We start from the raw sequence: 19,529 nt of genomic DNA on the forward strand, positions 1-19,529 counted from the left end.
CTGCCTGTGTCTACGGAGTACCTAGAGGTAGGTAGGTGGGTGCCCGTGCTGAACCCGCTGCCATGGATGGGCCGGGGTTAGTGGATGTTCAGCGCCTTACTTGCTACCCAGCTACCTAAGTACCTACCTATGCAGACCTCGTGGACACCAAACATCCATCCCTGGATCCCTGGATCCCTAGAGAGATTGGGTAGCAGAGGGCTGATAAGGCGGACACAGTACCACTCGCTAACATGTCTTTGGGTTGTGTTCCGAGTTATTAACTTGATCAATTGCGCGGCCGATGCTATTCATTCGTGTATATGGGGTTCATCTGGTCTTGACACGAATAAGACAAGGTCTAACTACGGAGTACGCACGTTGAAAGCACAGCCTTCGACTGACTATAGGTACCCTGCGGCACTATGTACATTCGTATGGTGATAGGCAGGCCTAGATTTTTTGTAACCAAGACCGCGAACTGGATTGCGAAACGGAAAGTTGCAACATGCTACCCAAGACTGATGGTTTTTAAGCAGATGGATTGTTACCTCTTGGTATAATAGGACCATGCACGAGACAACTCCAGTTAAGACAATCGGATATTAGCCAAGACCTCGAGCAGCGTTAGCACGTTCCATGTAAATCTGCCAATCTCCTCTACTGCAGGTGACATATTCTGGAATATGGATGCTCGTACCGACAGTTACGGTATCCACTAGCGTAGCCGATATGCACTACAACCTTTGGATGGTCATCATCGCGTTGGTTGGTTGAGTCTTTTCTCCTCTAGACAGGCTAGACAGGTCGGGTTCGTCCACTTCCAAGCTTCTCGTACTCCGTACATGTCAGCAATAAGCCCTCCTATGAGAGCTAGTACTTCAAGCTTTGATCACTTCTCACTTGCGGTTCATCAGCCTTGTCGGAAGTCGTCTCTGTAGGTCCTTGTTTCTTGAGCGGAGCACGCTGGCCAGACTGGCCTTGTGGGCACTGGATTCTGTTGAAAGGAGGCTGTGTCTGCGGGTTGGGTTCCAATATGTGATCCTACGGTTAAAAGACGATGCCGCGTATTTGCCGGTTGTTTTGCTAATGATTGATGTAGGAGTCCAACGCGACCATGTGATTATAAAGATCTCAAAAGGTATTCAATATGTTCTATCATTGACTCGTCCTGTATAATGTGATGTTCGTTGCTGTCACATGAAAGCTCTACAATCCAGCCTTTTTAACTGGTCGTCTTCAATTTTGAATCTCGGTATATGTACTATCCCATAAGCCGTGCATACCTACCCTAGCAATTTAATACTATAAATAGCAACTCATAAGCTTCCTGTCATACAGGGGGGTGTTGATCCAGTATCAAGTTTGGCAGCACCAGGACTTGGCTAACTCATGTTTCTTACGACAAGTCAGATCTAGCTGGTGGCCCAGGTCAACATCTGAAGTCCCTCTGTTATGATGAGCTACCATGACTTGGACAGCATTCCTCTTTTCAGCTTACCATACAATAAACGGCCCAGGGCTAGCTAGCTTAAGGCCAGGTCTCAATTGTTGTGACCCTGAGACCCGAATACATATGACATTTCGAATATAGAATGTGTAATGTATGAGAACAACTTGGGGTGCCATGAAATTGAAGCAAATACCATCGCCTAGCAGCATATCGTCGTCTTTTGGTAGTATGTTGAACATCCCTAGCCCAAATATCTTCATCGACCTATATCTAGGGTAGGCTTATAGGGGGAACCCTCACTCCAAGACGGCGATTAATTAATTCAGCGACCATGGCTTCATCTTTTATAATTCGGCTTCCAACCTACGTAATGGGTCCGATGACATCGATATATAAATCTATGGAAACCTTCAGAGGAAAACTCTGCACCGTAAAGGCCTAAAAGAACTCATTCGTCGAGCATTCACACCAACAATACCTGACTTCACCTGCTCACAGGTGGCCCAATAATTAGCCACTCACCATCACATCTGAACGAGAACAACCTGACTCGATGTGCTTTGGTGCGACTTGCCCAACATGCTGTGAGTTCTGTCATTCCTCCACGTCGATTGAGTTTGTGAGATATGAATTGACGCCTATATAGCGAAGAAGTCCTGGCGTGGGTGTGGTAACCACGTTCAACAAGTCTTCGACGGAGTGCCACAGGCTGAATGGTGTACTTGTACTCCCAAAACCAAGATCGGCAGCAAGGAATATCCTCCTGCTGCTCCCATGCAGATTCCGGGCCTGAGTTGGATTTCTGGCATGCTTGGGGGAGGTGATCATCAGAAACCTGGCGGTGATAAGAAGCCAGAGCTATGAAGTTATACATCCGGACATCATATCTCTGCCACACTATCAATCAGCTGTCTGGGTAACATGAATGCGGGGATTTGCAGGGGTGAGAGGTCCGGAAGTCGGTAGTTTGAACTTCATGACATGAAATAGGGCGTCGAATCATATGCATACCCTAGATGCCGGGGTCGGGTTTGGGGGTTGAAATATGGGGAATTTTCAACGTTGGTTGTTTGTATGGATGTATATGTAGTAGACGAGGACGAATGGCATGCGTGAGCAACTGGACGAATCATAGACAAGTTGTACTATATAAATTGCTATGCCATATGCTGAAAGGGTATAGAAATTAACATATCTTTCAAGTCACGATTTGTAGATAGCAATTCCACATGGATGATATCTTTGATCCTAAAAGCAGGTGGACGCGGGAATCCCCAGAATGTGGAGAAGACCTTACTCAACAGGGGACAAAGAAGCGACAACTAGATACGGATATGTAATAGAGAGAAGATTAAAGGGCGTGACTGGTTATGGATCAACTTATCTCTCGGTTACGCAGCAATCCCCCCCACACGAAGTAGGCAATTCGGGCTTGGACCCGACGAGTTGGAGTCATATCGGAGCGCTTCTATCTCAGATCAGATCTCGTGATAAGAACCTCAACCTAGCCGGTCAATGGCTGGCTCCAACTCTCCCTCTTTCTCTCCATGAAGTGAGAGAACCAGCCTTCAATTAGTCAAGTTCAAACATACCAACGTTGCTACAATGTTGATGCTATCACCAAGCTTCATGCTCGGAGCTGCTGCTCTCCTGGTTGTCACTCATCTCATTATCCGTCTGACTTCGGCCACGGCAAAGGTTCCCGGTCCCTTGATATCCAACTTCACCTCGCTTGTACTGAAATGGCACGAACTCAATGCCAACCGTACCGTATACATTCACGAGCTTCATAAGAAATATGGCACAGTTGTCAGGATCGCACCCAATGAGGTCTCATTCACTTCGATTGATGCTCTCAAAGAGATTTATGGTTCCGGTGGTAGCGGATACGACAAAACCGAGTTTTATGACCTCTTCCAAGTCTACGGCAAGCGGTAAGAACTCACATCATAGGAGTGGGATGCTGGTTCTCACTGTGCCTTACAGAACAATGTTCTCAACACTGGTTAAAGGCGATGTAAGTTCAGATTAGGAGCCGTGATGTTTAGCCAAGCTGACTTTCCTCCAGCATGCGAAACGACGGAGGATGATTGGCGATAGATATGCCAACAGCAACGTAATGAAGCAAGCTCCCTTGGCCGGGATACAAGAACGCTCCAAGAGGTTTGTTGAGCGTTGTGTTGACTCACCTGACAAGACGGCAGACGTATTTGTAAGTAGATTGTTCTTTCTCTCCAGGGTATGCTAACAAACTGATATAGAGAGGTTAGTACCGATTGCAAGGAGCAGAACCGATTGAGGAGAACGGCACAGCTGACCAAACCAGCGTTGCACGCATATGCTTGTGATTGCGTTACGCACCAGTTGTTCCACCCATATGGAAGCAACTGCCTGCAAAACAAGGACGACGAAGAAATGATGCATCAAGTTGCTGCCGATGACAGTCTTCAAAGTAAGCCCTCGAATGCCAAAGATCACACGTTGGAGCTCACAAGGAAACTCAGACCGTCTGGTCCAGTACTACAGCCCGATTCTTCACCGTCTTGGATCCAGCATTCTGACTAGCTTTGCCAAACCTCGACTGATTCCTCTGGCCGACAATTTTGTAATCGAGAACGCCAAAGAAGATGGTGCAGCAGATTTCACCGTTCTGAACCGGCTTAAGGAGAAGGATAGCGTCCTTGATACTATCGACATGGCTGCCGAGTGTCTCGATCATATGGCCGCTGGCATCGATACGACCGGCGATGTTCTCTGCTTCTTGATGTGGGAACTCTCACTGCCCCGATCGATAAAGTATCAACGACTTCTGCGACAAGAGTTTCGAAGCAAGCCTGACGCCAACTTTGACGAGTTGCCCATGCTAGATGCTGTCCTGAACGAGGGACTGAGATGTTTCCCCGCTATTCCAATGTCATTGCCTCGATACGTTCCCCACGGCGGCCGTGTCATTGATGGCTTCTCCTTACCCCAGAAGACAGTTGTCAGTTGCCAGGCCCTTTCGGTTCACCGAATTAATGATCATGTGTTCCCCGAGCCGGACAGGTTCTACCCTGAAAGGTGGTTGGAGGCCGATGGAGATGCCGACCGACGAAGACACCAATGGGCCTTCTCTAGTGGAGGAAGAGGATGCATCGGGAAACAGTGAGTATCTCTGCCGAGCTTTAAATAACGAAGAGGTTAACACGTGCTGCAGCCTTGCCATGGCGGAGATGAAAACCCTGCTGCGAGACGTGTATTCACGGTACGAAACTGAGCCAGATGAATCAATGAAGTGCGAATCTATGGCGATGGACGATCAACTGATTTCCTCGCGACCTCTTGGAAAGCGATGCCTCCTTAAATTCGTGCCTGTGAAGGGCTGAACTATAATTCAAACGAGTTGATGAGCATTGACGAAGGGACGGGAGTTTGATCAGGACATCAGAATCACGATTAGCACACACACGCACACACCCACCCACCAAACAGTCTAGAATGTGCGATTGTCATATGCTGAAGGATGGGATCGGCAACTCGGCGATAGGGGATATGAAAAGCTCAAACAAACAATCACAGCTGAGGGTAGAGGGTGTTTCTATCGTCTATAGAAGAGACTCACAATCAAAACCCACTTCAAACAAACAACATATCGTGATTGCCTTCGTCGGTTGGAGTTTGTGGCTTTTAAATCCGAATACACCGATGTCGTATTTGTCATTCTCCGGCTGCATCCCCCGAATTCACAACGTGAAAAAAGGCATGAGTGCGTTGGGTTGCGTTCACTGCCTGGCTTGCACGTGTACAGTGTGAGGAAAATTCCATATTATGAAGAATGGAGTGAAGGGCTGGGCAGTCAAGCATGAGGCCCCCAGGCTACCAGCCTGGGGGAGGAAAGAAAACTCAGGATCTTGATCCTAAGTGATAATAATACTTAGGTAACTTAATATAAATTTAGGATAAGCTTAGTGTAGACTTAGGATACCCTTTGCTGAGTTTATTTTGACGCCCTATATTATGGTTCGATGTTTTCTTGCCCCCCAAGCCCAGGACAAACCTACAGGAGCCCAGGCTCCGCCCCACCCGGCGAAGCGAGCTGTGGAACAGTGGATCACTACCTGGCATGAGCGCTACGAACCGCGTAAGGCGCTGAAAGTACAGTGATTGATCATCTGCCTCCTCACTGTTGGAATCAAGCCTGGAAACCTCGGGCACTCAGATTTTAAGGTAAGGTAAGGTAGTTATGGAGTAAAGTTTTCTTATTACCTGAGGTAGTGTTTCAAACTTTTGGGGGAAATCTCTAGTCTTTGCAACTTCTTTGTTGGCAACACAGGATCAGAAAACAGTCTCAAACAGTATCTTCAGTACTAGGTAATTAATATCTGGGCCATTCTCTGACAGTTTTGATCACAACATCACAGGTATTGGTTCTTCTGATGGATGTTGACTGAATCTGAGGTTGTGTCAGGTTTTTTTTTGCTTGCCCCATTCTTTAGCGTCCCTTCCGGGCTTCCAAAAAAACAAAAATCCCGGTCGGCCCTAACGTCGCCCCTCCCTCCTTCCTTCTTAACTCACCTGGTTGCTCCTCTTTTGCACTTTTTCTCTTCTTCTCCTCCTTCTCAACATCACACTCTGCATCTCATCGAGACAGCAAATTTCAACTCAACTCAACCGAGCGCCCCTGAACTCATCGCGCCAAGCGCATCTCACTCCCATACTTGCCTGTTGACTCTTCCAGTCGCAGCGCGCATTGCCTACTTGACTCCCTCGCCACTTATACCTGGCTCACGAACTTCGCATCGTTAATAGTGTAGTATTGGCCTTGGAGTACCATCTTCGCCGTTCTTCGCTTGCTCCCTACGAAATCGGCCCCCCCCCCCGAACACATATTTCCGCCAAACCACACTGCTGTTTATGTATCAGCACGACCAGCTCTCCGTCTTCAGACACCTCTTCAAGCTGCAGTTATTTCGCATACCGCGAAAGCCTTGTAGCCCCGACATCAGTTCCGACGGTTGAAATCTAGAGACACCATTGTCGTCTATGCATCACCACCAGCATCCGATCATACATCCGGTCTGCCACATGTCAATCAAAAATCATCAAGAGCACTGAAACCTTCCTTGCTCCGCCCAGCCTCAAGTCATCTTCTGCTACCAAGTCTATACATGACATCCTCGTCATTTCACGACTCTATCAACCACTAGCCTCGCTCACCCGCCTTGCCCTGTCAACTCTATCTTTAAGACAGTAATTACTCAATACCGCCATCATGGCTCTCGTCAACGTTCGTCGCGATGTCAGCGATGCTTTCTATCGTTACAAGATGGAGCGTCTGCAGACCAAGATTGAAGGTAAAGGAAACGGCATCAAGACCGTCGTCGTCAACCTGAGCAGCGTTGCTGCCTCTCTTGCCCGTCCTGGTTCTTATGTCATTAAGTACTTTGGTTTCGAGCTTGGTGCTCAGACCAACATTGATCCCAAAGACGACCGTTGGATTATCAACGGTGCTCATGATGCTCCCAAGCTTCAGGATCACCTCGATGGTTTCATCAATAAGTTCGTTCTCTGCAAAAAATGCAAGAATCCCGAGACCGATGTTGTCATTAAGGATGATCGTATCCTGCTTGACTGCAAGGCCTGCGGTCAGCGTACCGATGTCGATATCCGCCTCAAGCTCAGTGGCTTTATCCTCAAGAACCAGCCCAAGAAGGGCAAGAAGGACAAGGCCGAGCGCAGGGCTGCCAAGAAGGCTCGACAGAACGGCAATGCTGCCAACGGCACCAACGGTCAGCATGGCGCTGGCAGCGATGAGGCATCTGAGAACGGCTCAAACGAGAACGGCGACGAGGACGTTGGCAGTGACGACGAGTTCCAGAAGGTTGCGGCCGAGGCCGCCGAAGCCGCTCAGGAGAACGAAGTCAAGGAGCATGAATGGGCTGTTGACATGAGCGAGGAAGCCGTCAAGGCCCGTCAGGCCTCTCTCCCCGGCGAGTTCAAGCAGAAACTCAGCATTGGCGATGATGATGATGATGAAGGCGAGGGTGGCCCCACCATCTACGATGAGCTTGGCGACTGGATTCAGTCCCAGGCCGAGGAGAAGGGCAGCGTTGACAAGGTCGAATCTATCGACATCTATGTCAAAGCCAAGGAGCTTGGTATTGAGGGCAAGCATCGTAGTGTTCTTGTTCTTGTCCAAACCATCTTTGACAAGAATATTGTTGCCCAAATTCCCAAGCGTGCTAGCATGCTCAAGCAGGTATGCCGAATTCTGGTTTTATGGAAGCACCCACATACTAACGTGCTACAGTTTGTTACTTCTGAGCGTCACGAAAAGGCTTTGCTCGGTGGAACCGAACGTCTTGTCGGTACCCTGGCCGCTGACCACCCCGAGATGTTCCAGTCTATCGTCAAAATTCTCCAGCTCTACTACCACTATGACCTGATCAGCGAGGAGGTCGTGACCAAGTGGGGATCCAAGGCTAGCAAGAAGTACACTGACATCTCCACCTCCAAGAAGGTTCGCAAGGCTGCTGAGCCTTTCTTGACCTGGCTTGCTGAGGCTGATTCGGAGGAGTCCTCTGATGAGGAGTAAAGTCCTGTTTATGTAGGCTTCCATTCCCGTGTGATCCTTTATTTGCTTCGTGTCTTGTGTGTTTTGCTGGTAGGCTTCTGTGGTGCATTGTTGCATTCACTTTGTTGACAGCTTAGTGCAGTCTCTGTGCTCTTAGATGCTCAGATGGTTCAATGTTATTGCTGGTCTTTTGCCCGAAACCTGATGTGTTTTCATGCGCTCTGCCTTTTTGTAAGTGCAAGAGACAGCGAAATGCTTGTGATCGATGACTACCTAGTTCGCACTAAATTTGGGAATATCGCCTTGCCCATTGCCAACTAGTTCATCTGAGATTGGTCTACACGTACAGATAGTTCACACGATTATTTCGACATGCTCCATCTTGGTATTATGCTTCTGTCATCGTGGCCTCCTTTGCTTCGGCGCTCTTGGTGGTATCTTCCTCCTCGTCCTTCATAGCTGTGTCCTTACTTTCCCCATAAATGTAATTCCCAATAGTCTTGACTGCTTCAACATCATCGTCGTCGATAATTGATGTGTCAAACAGCTCGTCGACCTTACTCGACTCCAGTTCTGTAGAAAGTTTCTTCATGATATCTTGAATAGCAGATTCTTCTTTGCCCGAAGCTTCGAGGCGCTGCTTGAGAAGTTCAGGTTTAGATGCCTTGATGAGCACGTAGCGTGCCTGAAAGTCCATATCTTTGGCATATTGGGCAGCCTGACATGTATCATGTCAGTAAAGTACTTTTTTTTTTTTGATGATTGTTTGACTTACCTCGACATCTAGTTCGATGATTGGCACTTTGCCACTCTCTGTGATGGCCTCGATGGCCTTGAAACTGGTTCCGTAATCGACGCCGTCCCGAGTACCTGATTCTATCAAGCGGTCCCCATCTCGCAGCTGGTTGAATTCTTGTTGCTTCACAAAGTGGAAACTCCTGCCGTTAACCTCACTCTCAATAGGCTCTCGTGTGGTATGGCGGACAACAGGAGCGAACACGCCCTTTCGCTCTTCCATAAGTTTTCTGATAATGGTTGACTTGCCCACGCCTGTGACGCCAGAGATGATGATAGGTTCTCGGTTGGCGGGCATAGCTTCTTCACTTGCTGTGGGTTCAGCAGTGTCCTCCATATCATCCACTTCTGTAAGCTCCTCGAACACGATGTCAATCTTCTTAGGATCTTCTATCTTGTCGAGCGCGGCAAGCTTTGAGCGCGCTGCGATTCGTAGTGCTCTCCAGCTCTTGCTGGCCTTACCAGAGATAGCAGCAGCTTTAGTCTGGTCGTTTGTTGGCATATCAATCTCAAAATCGTCGTCAGCAATTTTACGTTTGAATGTGTCGAGCTCTGGTAGCTCATAGCGCTCCTTGGTTTTGAGTCGACTCATCGCTGCCTCTTCATCCTCCTCCTTGAGAAAGTCCAGGGAGACAGAGCCCATAGGGACGGACCTTAGCCGCTTGCTGGTGGCCATTTTCTGAACGTTGGCCTTTGCCTCAAGAAAGGATGCCGGCGAGACTGGGTCTCTCTTGATGGGGTGACAGCCTTCAATCTTCCAGCGAACCCAGTTCTTGTCTCTAGCCAGCACGGTTTCTACCATTCGATAAAAGTATGGACCATCAGCACCCTGGCGGAGGTAGTCCGCAATAGTCTTCTTCATATCACTAGCCCATTCAGCCTAGCAAGGGGTTAGCTGAAGCGCTCTCTACTGTGGTCGTAGTTCCTGAAACACTTACGTCTTCGTCACTCAGGACTTGGTCACTGTACATGACGGCCTTATTCACGCTGGCATTGGCGGGGAGAGCCTCTGTCAGTCGTTCTCGTGCTTGGGTTGATAGTGAGATGAGGAAATCCATGACGATGAGAGCTTGCACAAGAATATGCCGACGGAAAGACAAATCACTGATCTGTATTGTTGTTAGCTTCAACTCGAGTCAGACTGAGTTATGAGACACTACCTCCAGGTCGAATAAATCTTTACTAGTGAGATATTTGGGATTGAACGTGTTAGAACTCTCATCTTCTTCTCCACTCTCTCGTTTTCGTTTGAGGCTTCGTCTTGAATCGTTGTGCACTGTCTGAAAGACTTTCATTGTGGCTGCTAGACCCTCTTTGAAGGACGACAGATTGGCAGTCTCAAAAAGCCTTTTGGGTTGACTGAAGTATTCCTGGAGGGACCAGAATATTGGATAAAGCTCGTCTGTCGATAAGGGCTTCTCTTTGTCTGCCTTTTTGGCGTCGGCTGACTTGGGTGTGGACTTTGACTCTGCTTGCTCCTTGAGTTGCTCTTCTGGCTCGTCCACAGCCATCTTAGACTCGTCCTCTTCCCGCGTCGCCTCGTAGGTCGTGACATTCTCGACATGGTACTCGCCTCGTAGGTTCACAGAACTCTTGTCGCCCAGAGGAAAGCTTTGGAACATGAAGATGAAGACGCGACCGCAGAAAGCAGTATCTTCTGCACGTGATAGTCGGCGCAGCAACTCGTTGCATGTTCGAAGAACAATCAATTGCTTTTGTTTGAAATGGTTTGCTGTGATTCGTTCTCTCCTCGACTCGAGGAAATCAAAGATCTTACGACAGCCAGCTATGGTTTGGCTGTCCAGTAGTTCCTCTGCTAGCCAGAACAAGAGCGCGGGATCACATTGTCCATCGTCGGAAAGAATCGACAGGATGTCGAGGAGGTTCCACACCTTGACATAGTCGGAAGAATCGATGGTGGTTGTCGCCTATTTTGGTCAGCGCAAGGCGCGGATCGCACCGGAGAGTCGGGGTTTACAATGAGTTGACTGAATATGTTACGAGCCGCAGTCTCTATTATAGCAAACTGTCGTCCTTTGTCGATCGCTGACGCAGCGCCTTCAGCAGCTAGGCTGGAAACATCGTCCGCAGTTCTGGAAACTCGGCCTGAGAGGTCGTCGAAATCGGATTTGCGCAAAGCTGGCTCGATCGCTGATGTTGGTTTGGCGGTCTCTGCTTGAGAAAGAAATTCTTCTAGCAGAGTCGTGAAAGCTGCGATCGCCGGTGCAGCTGGATTGTCTATCTCTTGCGCTGCCATGATGCACGACTAGAGTAGTCGTTGTGGGTGAAAGTTCGTCGAGACTATCATTGAGTGAAGGATCCTAATGGTCGAATTTATGCGCTATGGTGCAAAGATCGAGTCGCAAGGTAGTTCCTAGGATATGTCTTAGACGCTGGGAATGATTTGTCGGTATGAGCAAAAAAGGGAGGGAGGTAGGTAGGCTCTGTTTTCTTTGATCAAGATAATGAATGAATGGGCACGCAGTGTCGCGCTTGGAGTAGATGTTTAAAGCGAGAAGGCTGAGACGTCGCGAGAGCAACGCTAAAGTACAATGATCAGACTGAAACCTACAAAATCACACAAATTACGTCAGCGCTGAGGTATCTACTCATTGGAGCTACTTTGCATGTGGCTGGACCCAGTCAGCGCGTCGCGTGGGTCTGCGAGGCTGAAATAATGGAGACGGATTGTTTGAGAGGCGCAGGTCGCTTTTAGACATCCAATACCTTACAAGGTGCAAGCTCCAAAAAGTTCAGCTTCGTCCTTCGAATATATCATCAGTCACGCGACTCCTTTGGCTCTGCAGCCTCATCCCATGAGCGACCTTTCGCAAACTACTCAATAGGCCCATGACGACACGTTAGTGCGACAATGCCTACAGTGAAGCGACTCAAGGGCAGCGGTGCTGCCAAGGCGCAAAAGCAGAACGAACCAAAGGAAAAGGTCAACGATGGACGGCCAACCCCAGCCGAGGTTGAGGAGGAGGAGCATCAGTTCGTCCAACTGGCGCGAAAGCATTGGTTGAAAGCCGGCAAGAAGCCAGCGAAGCCTAAGGTGAAGAACGACGTTCTCAAACAAAGTATCTGGGATGCACTTGAACGCGAGGGCTTCCAGTACAAGTCTCTTTTGCTTCTTGAGAGCCTGCAGACTTTAGAGAGGTATGGCTGCCAGAAATCCGAGTAACTGGACATTAAATACTGACCTCACACCCCTACCTTAGTTACCTATGGCCAGGATACACCGAGGAGGCTTCCAACTTTCACGTTCTGTTGATTGCGCTCATCGCAAACGTGAAACATCGAGAGCATCTCGCGACATGGAGTGAGTCCCTATGGCTTGCTGTCAGATCGACAACTAATATTTTGTTAGCACTCTTCGAGGACCGACCCGCCGATTTCTCTTCACTTTTCCGCCGACTCTTGTCGATGATGCTCGATCGAACACTATCCGTTACGCTCCGGACTCAACTTCTCTGCTTCCTCATATATGCTTTCCAGAGTCTCGACTGCACTCTCGTCCGCAAAGAATGTGCCCCTCTTGTATCGATTGGCATTTGGCACAACTTGTCCACCGACTCATCGCGCGAAGCTAGCCTAGATCAACTCCCTCATCTACGAAAAGCCTGGAAGGCCGCACACAAGCGATATGATGCCGCTGATGAGCCCAACAAGGCACGACTACGGTTCGAGCGATCTTGGCTTTATACACTTCTTCTCGACTTTTTGGGTTTGCTGTATGCAGAGAACAGAAAGGCGGGTAAGTAAATATGTTGGCCCCGACCTCCTGCGACATCCCATTAACTACCTATTCTTAGACCAAATTCTCTACTGTGAGCGTTTCACTGAGTTTCTTGTTGATCTCCAGGGCCAGCTTCCAACCAGACGATATGTCAATACCTTGATTCAGGATCTTCATGTTGTTCCCGCCATGCGATTATCACCGATGTTTAATGGTGAGGAAAACACTCTTCTCCGCGACCTCCAGGCTTTGCTTTCCCACTTTACGTTCTTTGATATCAATGACCAGACAGGCGCTCAGTATAGCATAGCAGAGTCGTACGAAAAACACTGCGCGTCACTCGCCAAGTTGCAACGCATTGCTCTGAAACATTTCAGAGAGAAGCTTACGGTACTGGCTCTGTCGAACTATGGTTCCATTAACCAAAGGCATGAACTGCAGGCATTACTGGAACCGTTGACGGATGAAGAACTTCTGAGCCTGGTATCTCTGCTTGGTCTCCGGATAGCCTATCCCGAGAGCTTGGGTCTACCAGTAGATCGCAAGTTGTTGCTTGAAGTGCTCTTGTCTAATTTTGAGCGCAGAAAGACGTTCCAAGAGACGGCACGAGACATGAGTCTGACACCAACCGAGGAGACAATATTCGATAGCAGTTTCCAGCAGGCAGAAACATATGATGGCTCACATCCGATGGCCCTTCCCAAACTGAACCTCCAATATCTCTCAATAGGTGACTTTCTGTGGCGGTCACTTATCTTGTATCGGTGCGAGTCCTTTTATGGAGTCCGAAAGGATATTGAGACTGCTTTGAGGCGTTTACGCCCAGAGGCCAAGGGATCAGATGAAACAAACTTTGCTGGTTTCACAAAGATGGCGATACCGATCTCAAAGCCAGCCATCCTCGAGGTTGTCCCTCCTCTTGTAGGAGATGACAAACCATCCATGGTACGCGCTGAAGTTTCTTTTGACGTTAGACGTCTGGGCGAAGGAGTCCGAAGAGAGTGGGATTCTCTCCGACAGGATGATGTTGTTTTCCTCATTGCAGTCGAGCCACCACTAGCAAAGTCCACCAGCGACGGACGAGATAGTTTGTCAGAGTCTGAACGACTAGGTGTGATAACTGTACGAACCGCCGAAATCCACCAAATCACCGACGGTAAAGGCCTCCATGTTCGAGAGGGCGCAGGAAAACTTGACACCAAGCGCCGCATCCAACTCAAGCTGGACACACATGCTTACAGCAGAGATGCTGAGCGGGCGGCGGCTGACAAGCCTGATGTTTATGGCAAAGTCAACCTTCTGTTGAGAAGAGGAAGAAGGGAGAACAACTTCAAGCCCGTGTTAGAATCCATTCGAAGCCTGGTGCTGTCAGATGTTCCTCTGCCGGAATGGCTACATGAGGTCTTTCTCGGCTATGGGGATCCTGCTGGAGCGCATTACAAGAACTTGTCAAATCGCGAACGCAAGGTCGACTTTAGGGATACTTTTCTTGACTGGCAGCATCTAGCAGAAAGTCTCCCTGGTAAGATCATTGACCCGGGTGTCGACGTCTCCGGTAGCTTCGGACCGCCCTACGTCCTGGAGTCTGTTGAGAAGCAAGAGGAGCCTCGAGGTAATAAGCCTTCCAAAAAGCGACGTCGAGATGCCGATCCTGCACTTATCGCTGAGATTGAGACTATGAAGGTATCGAGCTATAAGCCCCCTAACAACGGCCCTTATCCCGTTGATAACCCTAAGCTCAACTCGGTCCGGTTCACTCCCGCTCAGATTGAAGCTATTACTTCAGGCACCCAACCTGGACTCACTGTCATTGTTGGACCTCCCGGTACAGGAAAGACGGATGTTGCTACACAGGTTATCAACAACATTTACCACAATTATCCCGAGCAGAAAACGCTTCTTCTTGCTCATAGCAACCAAGCACTCAACCAGCTGTTTGCCAAGATCGTCGCCCTCGATATCGACGAGCGACATCTATTGCGTCTCGGCCACGGTGAAGAGGATCTAGATACGGAAGGAAACTTCAGCAAGCATGGCCGAGTCGAGTCATTCCTAGAAAACCGAGACCGCTATCTTTTAGAAGTGAGGAAACTAGCAACCAGCCTTGGCGCCCCTGGAGCTCATGAGAACTCAGCTGAGACAGCAGGTTACTTCAATAATGTCTACGTCGCTCCAGCATGGAACAGGTTCAAGCAGATCGCTTACGCCGAGGAATCAACAGCTGCTGAGATTGTGGCAGCCTTTCCCTTTCATTCGTACTTTTCAGATGCCCCGCAACCTATCTTCCACCCAGAGAGTAGTAAAGAGCAAGTGCTTGAAGCTGTGGAAGGCTGCTACCGGCATATTTCCAAGATTTTCTCGGAGCTGGCTGATGCACTTCCGTTTGAGATCCTCCGACGAGATCGTGACAAGGCAAACTACCTGCTCACCAGCGAGGCGCGCATTGTCGCCATGACGACAACACATGCAGCTATCAGAAGAGGAGAGATCGCATCACTCGGTTTTCATTACGACAACGTAGTTATGGAGGAGGCTGCTCAAGTGACCGAGATCGAGACCTTTTTGCCACTCGCGATGCAGAAGCCTCGAAATGGTAAATTGCCTCTCCAAAGGGTTGTTTTGTGCGGAGACCATTTCCAGAATTCACCGGTCATTCAAAGTCTGGCATTCCGTCACTACGCCAACCTTGAGCAGTCACTATTCTCAAGACTGGTCAGACTGGGCGTTCCTACGGTTACCCTCGACCAGCAGGGCCGTGCTCGTGGTTCAATCGCGAGTCTTTACCAGTGGCGCTACCTCAAGCTCGGCAGCCTTCCCGAGGTGCAGACAAGTGCTGAGTTTGTCAAGGCCAATGCCGGATTCAAGTTTGACTATCAGTTTATCAATGTGCCTGACTACAAGGGTCGGGGAGAGGCTGAACCCACGCCACACTTTATCCAGAACCTCGGCGAGGCCGAGTACGCAGTGGCCATCTTCCAGTACATGCGCCTCCTGGGTTACCCTGCTGAGAAGATCACTATCCTCACAACTTACGCTGGTCAACGGGCCCTGGTAAAGGATGTGCTCTCGCATAGATGCGCCCGAAACCCCGTCTTTGGTATGCCCAAGGCGGTAGCTACTGTCGACAAATACCAGGGCGAGCAGAACGATTGTAAGTGAAATGTTGTACATTTTATAGCCATTCTTCAAACTAATGTTCCCTCCAGATATCATTCTGTCGCTTACCCGAACGTCACGCGTGGGCTATTTACGTGACGTACGACGCATGACAGTAGCTCTATCTCGAGCAAGACTTGGCTTGTACATTCTCGGCCGCCGCGAGGTTTTTGAAGCATGCCCTGAGCTTCGACCTGCCTTTGACATATTACTCCAAAGACCAGATAAGCTGATACTGGTGACGGGAGAGCTCTGGCCTACGCAGAGACAGGTCACTCAGGAGTCAGGGGCTGTGGAGGGCGAGGTACCAATGGAAGGCGTAGAGCACCTGGGCCAATATGTCTTTGAGATGACCAACACAAAGATCAAGCAGCTCGAGGCAGAACAGGGAGGACTACCTGAGACAATTATGGAAGAGCCTGAAGACGAGGAGGGGGTTTATCGCAACAACGAAGATGAGGAAGAAGAGGAAGAAGAGGAGGTCGAGGCAGACATCTTGGAAGTTCGAGAAGGAGAGTAGAGAGAGATACTGATTGAAAAGTCACTTGTGTATCATTGGGACGGCGCAAGACAAGACGTATTGTTGTTACAAAGACCCATATAGCATGAGTACGGAGAACCTAAATCTATACGTATATCCTTGAGCATCCAACTGAACCTCGCTGGCTCCTGTTTTGACTCGATTGGCGTGTGCTCATTAGAAATCACTACGTACTTACTACAACCGTTCTCAACGGTTGAACTCTAGGGCCATTGGGTTGGGCGAAGAGCGGGTGATCGACAGTCTCCAGTAGTAAAAAGAAGAAGAAAAGTGCGAAAAGGCCAACGATTTATGCTATTTCTGAGGTTTCTGGCTATCGAACTTGTTGGAGGTTTCGGATCGTTTGTTTCATATATACACGCCCTTACCGACTTTCCAGTAACTGCTTGGCTATATCGGCTTGAGATTTGAAGTTGTTCTGCAACGAGTAATACAGTTATGTTAAAGGCTGGCTGCACATACTTTTTTCTCTTGACTGATCATCGACGATCACACGTGCAATGCACATCATTACATCATGCATCGAAATGTCAAATTCTTCTAATTGTGACTGTGTCATTGGTTTGATTGCATCTCGTCATAATCAGACGACCAAAGTTCTGCGATATGGTTTTGTGTTTGACGTGGTTCCAGGTTGAATAGATATATATAAGTCGCTTAGACAGAAGTGCAAGTCGTGGGCTGCCAAGTTAGAACAAACAAGCAACGCATCAATGTGAAGCAGAGCAAAAATTGTGAATATTTTTGGCTTGGGAAGGGCTATTCAGGTACATGTTCAACACAAATTGGGTGACAGACAGGGCGAGATACGTCCACCACAAGATCAGGGCTGCTAACAATACAAGGGACACCTCATCTAATCAAAGTGATACTTATGTGAAGGAAGTTAGTGGCTGCAAATGATAGTAACAACTAGCCTTTTCCACGGGTAGAAAGGCTCTTGGGCTGCGTGACGGCAATGCCAACGATCATGTTGCATTTGCTTAGGTACGAAAGAGGGAACAGCCGATGAATAATTAAATACCAATTGTTTTGATTGGTCATATAGTGTGACCCTTTTCTTGCAAAGTCTCACATCAGTCTTATTAGTAGGTAGTGAGAGCAGGCAGCTGCTTTAAGAGCAACGGTATAAAGCTCCTACCATCTGTTAGAGTTTGCAATTGGGCCAAATAACATGTTTGATATAGATAGATAGAATGTTGGTACAATACCTGTGCGTCTGACTTTGGGTAATTGGGAGCTGCTTGTCAGAGTCACTTGAGTTTGAGAAACCTCGATAAGTGAACTTGGGGTATCAAAGGCAAATGAAATCATGTTTGAAATAATACACAAGGAGGGAGAGAGGTCTGGCTCGGGTTTCCCATCTAAGTATGGTTGATGAGTATGTGAAACAATTCATCAGATTCAGTCCGTCCTGCTGCAGCCTGCTAGAGTGATGCCTAGACCGGACCTTGCGGACTTAGTACGATGGTGGTGAGGTAGTGCGTGCGTATAGGAAGGATTCTTGCTTTTAGTGAGGTTGATTGAGCCAAGTTTAACTCAGTTGGTATTGGGTAGGTATCTACGGAGGAAAGAAAACTCTGGATCTTGATCCCAAATGACAAAAGGATTTAGGCAACTTGGTATGAATTTAGCATGAGTTTAGGATACCTTTTGCTAGTTTATTTTGATATCCCATATAGAGGCCTGATGTTTTCTTGCGTCCTGAGGGTAGATAGTAAGTAGTAGTTATGTTGTTGGCTGGGCCGCAAGTCGACAGATCAGTGAGTGAGTCAGTCCAGTCAGCCATTCTGAGAGAACGAATCAGGTTATGCATAGGTAGGTTATTCAAGTTAGATTGGCTGCCAGTTTGAGCATTGTTACCCTTGCAACCTTGGTCCGAATACCTAGGAAGACTTGGAAGACTTGAAAGAGCACAGAACTGACTCCCTTTGGTGTCATTGCCCATGATAAGTTAACAGTCAGATGCCCCGAAATAGCCAATATCCTCCCGACATGCCCTTGTCTATTTATCTCCTCAGCAGATGCCCACGCCTGGCCCATGCGCTCTCACACCAGTGTCGCTCGTCACTCCACTCCGTTATGGACGATTCATTGTTATTCAGTTATCAATGGGAAGGGTTGGGCATGAGGCGTAGAAATCGCATGTTTTGACGACCATTTCGGAATTGCCGTTTGCCCTAACAATCTTGACATCCATTGCTTAGAGCTTAGTCATTACGCCCTGTTTCCCTGCACAATGGCCTTCAGTGCGCTCATCCAAACGGCCGTAGCAATCGTCCTGAAACCATCACTTGCGGATCGCCTTGGAGATGAGCACAGACGAGCCGGCTCATCGGACTGAGGACCTGCCTATCTCTGTCCTTGCTAGTTTGTGTTGCGTCGCTTGTTGGGTTTAAAGATATCGTGAAATCATCATCAATACGCCCGAAAAGGGCCTTGCAAGTACAATGCTGAGGGCATAGCATACATGCATTGCATTGCATTGTATTGTTGAACTGACTGAAACCTACCTAGTATGCCTGATCTCGTGTTTAGATTACAGGTATGTCGTTTTCATTGAGTCCAACTACTTTCGTGTATGCATGTCATGCTAGGCAGACTGAATATACAGTCATCTAAGCTGAGTGCTCCCTGCCACATGGAAGTGAGGTTACTTGACAAAGTTGACAGGCATCCAACGAAGACAGCCTGGGCGTCTCTGAATCCATTGTAATTACTTGTATGCGCCTGTGAGTTGGATTCGGATTCCCACCTTCATACTCAAATTCTCAACAACACTCTCCCTCGTGGCACTAGTGACGAAAAGTTAAGGTGATAATGTAAGCAAGCCAATAGGACCGATGACCTATGCCAAACTTTCATAAGCTTTCCATCACTTGGACTAGAGGCGTAGGTTTTCATGCCTCTCGAATCTCGTATACCTAGGTAGTTAGTTATGTGCAATGTCTCAAAATATCCAGCCAGATTTAGACTCCGTTTATCGCCTTAACTAGCGTGCCCTCGCCCGCGGGGACGGGATCGACGTAGTGCTCTTTGTGGGCGAATGGATGGAGAAATTAGGTATGCGGCGTCTTTTCTTAGCTGGAGGTCAAGCCGGGTTAACCAACCAACTCGAGACTGGATGTTTGTTTGGTTTGGGTTTGGGCTGTGCCTAGAAAGAAGAAGAAAAAAAACCGTGGGAGCGACAGTGTTGACCACATTCTTGGCAGTGATTGACACTGTATGGACTCCCTGAAAAGCTGTCACTGCCAGAACCCCTAACGGCTCTGTCGATGCCCGGTTACAGCTGACTCACTGCCCCGAAGTGCAT

The 19,529-nt window shown here is 48.5% G+C and overlaps 6 protein-coding genes across 13 annotated transcripts; 3 read left to right on the plus strand and 3 right to left on the minus strand.

Moving 5' to 3' along the window:
* Positions 1-1,739: 1,739 nt before the first annotated feature.
* FVEG_16014 (hypothetical protein) lies at positions 1,740-2,349 on the minus strand. Its single transcript, XM_018905247.1, has one exon. It carries the CDS (start codon positions 2,304-2,306, stop codon positions 1,917-1,919), a length of 390 nt encoding a protein of 129 aa, XP_018752935.1. The 5' UTR covers positions 2,307-2,349; the 3' UTR covers positions 1,740-1,916.
* A 570-nt stretch (positions 2,350-2,919) lies between these two features.
* FVEG_07101 (hypothetical protein) lies at positions 2,920-5,177 on the plus strand. The gene is made up of 7 exons (XM_018895637.1): positions 2,920-3,366; positions 3,419-3,449; positions 3,501-3,644; positions 3,694-3,697; positions 3,759-3,884; positions 3,937-4,576; positions 4,629-5,177. The coding sequence occupies exons 1-7, from the start codon at positions 3,038-3,040 to the stop codon at positions 4,795-4,797; spliced, it is 1,443 nt and encodes a 480-aa protein (XP_018752936.1). The 5' UTR covers positions 2,920-3,037; the 3' UTR covers positions 4,798-5,177.
* Positions 5,178-5,985: 808 nt separating this feature from the next.
* On the plus strand, positions 5,986-8,678 carry FVEG_07102 (translation initiation factor 5). The gene is made up of 2 exons (XM_018895638.1): positions 5,986-7,670; positions 7,722-8,678. Exons 1-2 carry the CDS (start codon positions 6,684-6,686, stop codon positions 8,004-8,006), a joined length of 1,272 nt encoding a protein of 423 aa, XP_018752937.1. The 5' UTR covers positions 5,986-6,683; the 3' UTR covers positions 8,007-8,678.
* On the minus strand, positions 8,096-11,303 carry FVEG_07103 (hypothetical protein). Its single transcript, XM_018895639.1, has 5 exons — positions 10,759-11,303; positions 9,941-10,708; positions 9,719-9,889; positions 8,761-9,660; positions 8,096-8,703 (listed from the first exon to the last, which is right to left on the minus strand). Exons 1-5 carry the CDS (start codon positions 11,035-11,037, stop codon positions 8,374-8,376), a joined length of 2,448 nt encoding a protein of 815 aa, XP_018752938.1. The 5' UTR covers positions 11,038-11,303; the 3' UTR covers positions 8,096-8,373.
* Positions 11,304-11,502: 199 nt separating this feature from the next.
* FVEG_07104 (hypothetical protein) lies at positions 11,503-16,398 on the plus strand (the record flags this gene model as incomplete). 7 transcript variants are annotated; one of them, XM_018895643.1, is made up of 7 exons in its annotated part: positions 11,653-11,939; positions 12,002-12,102; positions 12,151-12,537; positions 12,596-14,601; positions 14,666-14,705; positions 14,759-15,670; positions 15,726-16,338. In XM_018895643.1, 7 exons carry the CDS (start codon positions 11,653-11,655, stop codon positions 16,193-16,195), a joined length of 4,203 nt encoding a protein of 1,400 aa, XP_018752942.1. In that variant the 3' UTR covers positions 16,196-16,338. The 7 variants fall into 7 exon arrangements, with proteins under 7 accessions (XP_018752945.1, XP_018752939.1, XP_018752940.1 ...); XM_018895646.1 differs by having other exon boundaries at positions 11,503-11,939; positions 12,596-14,131; positions 14,203-15,670; XM_018895641.1 differs by having other exon boundaries at positions 11,515-11,939; positions 12,596-12,733; positions 12,812-15,670.
* A 539-nt stretch (positions 16,399-16,937) lies between these two features.
* On the minus strand, positions 16,938-19,350 carry FVEG_16015 (hypothetical protein). Of its 2 annotated transcripts, XM_018905249.1 has the most exons (3): positions 19,123-19,350; positions 17,428-19,064; positions 16,938-17,353 (listed from the first exon to the last, which is right to left on the minus strand). In XM_018905249.1, exon 2 carries the CDS (start codon positions 18,162-18,164, stop codon positions 17,847-17,849), a length of 318 nt encoding a protein of 105 aa, XP_018752947.1. In that variant the 5' UTR covers positions 18,165-19,064; positions 19,123-19,350; the 3' UTR covers positions 16,938-17,353; positions 17,428-17,846. The 2 variants fall into 2 exon arrangements, with proteins under 2 accessions (XP_018752947.1, XP_018752946.1); XM_018905248.1 differs by having other exon boundaries at positions 17,428-19,350.
* Positions 19,351-19,529: the final 179 nt, after the last annotated feature.

Source organism: Fusarium verticillioides, chromosome 7, assembly GCF_000149555.1.
Source record: "Fusarium verticillioides 7600 chromosome 7, whole genome shotgun sequence".
NCBI classification, from domain to species: Eukaryota; Fungi; Ascomycota; class Sordariomycetes; order Hypocreales; family Nectriaceae; genus Fusarium; species Fusarium verticillioides.

Excerpts from the sequence above, each read along its gene's own strand:
- FVEG_16014 (XM_018905247.1), bottom strand. The coding sequence starts at position 2,306 with ATGTATAACTTCATAGCTCTGGCTTCTTATCACCGCCAGGTTTCTGAT.
- FVEG_07101 (XM_018895637.1), top strand. The coding sequence starts at position 3,038 with ATGTTGATGCTATCACCAAGCTTCATGCTCGGAGCTGCTGCTCTCCTG. Across the intron at positions 3,450-3,500 it reads CAACACTGGTTAAAGGCGAT|CATGCGAAACGACGGAGGAT; the intron begins GTAAGTTCAGAT and ends ACTTTCCTCCAG. Across the intron at positions 3,885-3,936 it reads TGCCGATGACAGTCTTCAAA|ACCGTCTGGTCCAGTACTAC; the intron begins GTAAGCCCTCGA and ends AAGGAAACTCAG.
- FVEG_07102 (XM_018895638.1), top strand. The coding sequence starts at position 6,684 with ATGGCTCTCGTCAACGTTCGTCGCGATGTCAGCGATGCTTTCTATCGT. Across the intron at positions 7,671-7,721 it reads GTGCTAGCATGCTCAAGCAG|TTTGTTACTTCTGAGCGTCA; the intron begins GTATGCCGAATT and ends AACGTGCTACAG.
- FVEG_07103 (XM_018895639.1), bottom strand. The coding sequence starts at position 11,037 with ATGGCAGCGCAAGAGATAGACAATCCAGCTGCACCGGCGATCGCAGCT. Across the intron at positions 10,709-10,758 it reads ACATATTCAGTCAACTCATT|GCGACAACCACCATCGATTC; the intron begins GTAAACCCCGAC and ends TGACCAAAATAG. Across the intron at positions 9,890-9,940 it reads AAGATTTATTCGACCTGGAG|ATCAGTGATTTGTCTTTCCG; the intron begins GTAGTGTCTCAT and ends ACAACAATACAG.
- FVEG_16015 (XM_018905249.1), bottom strand. The coding sequence starts at position 18,164 with ATGGGCAATGACACCAAAGGGAGTCAGTTCTGTGCTCTTTCAAGTCTT.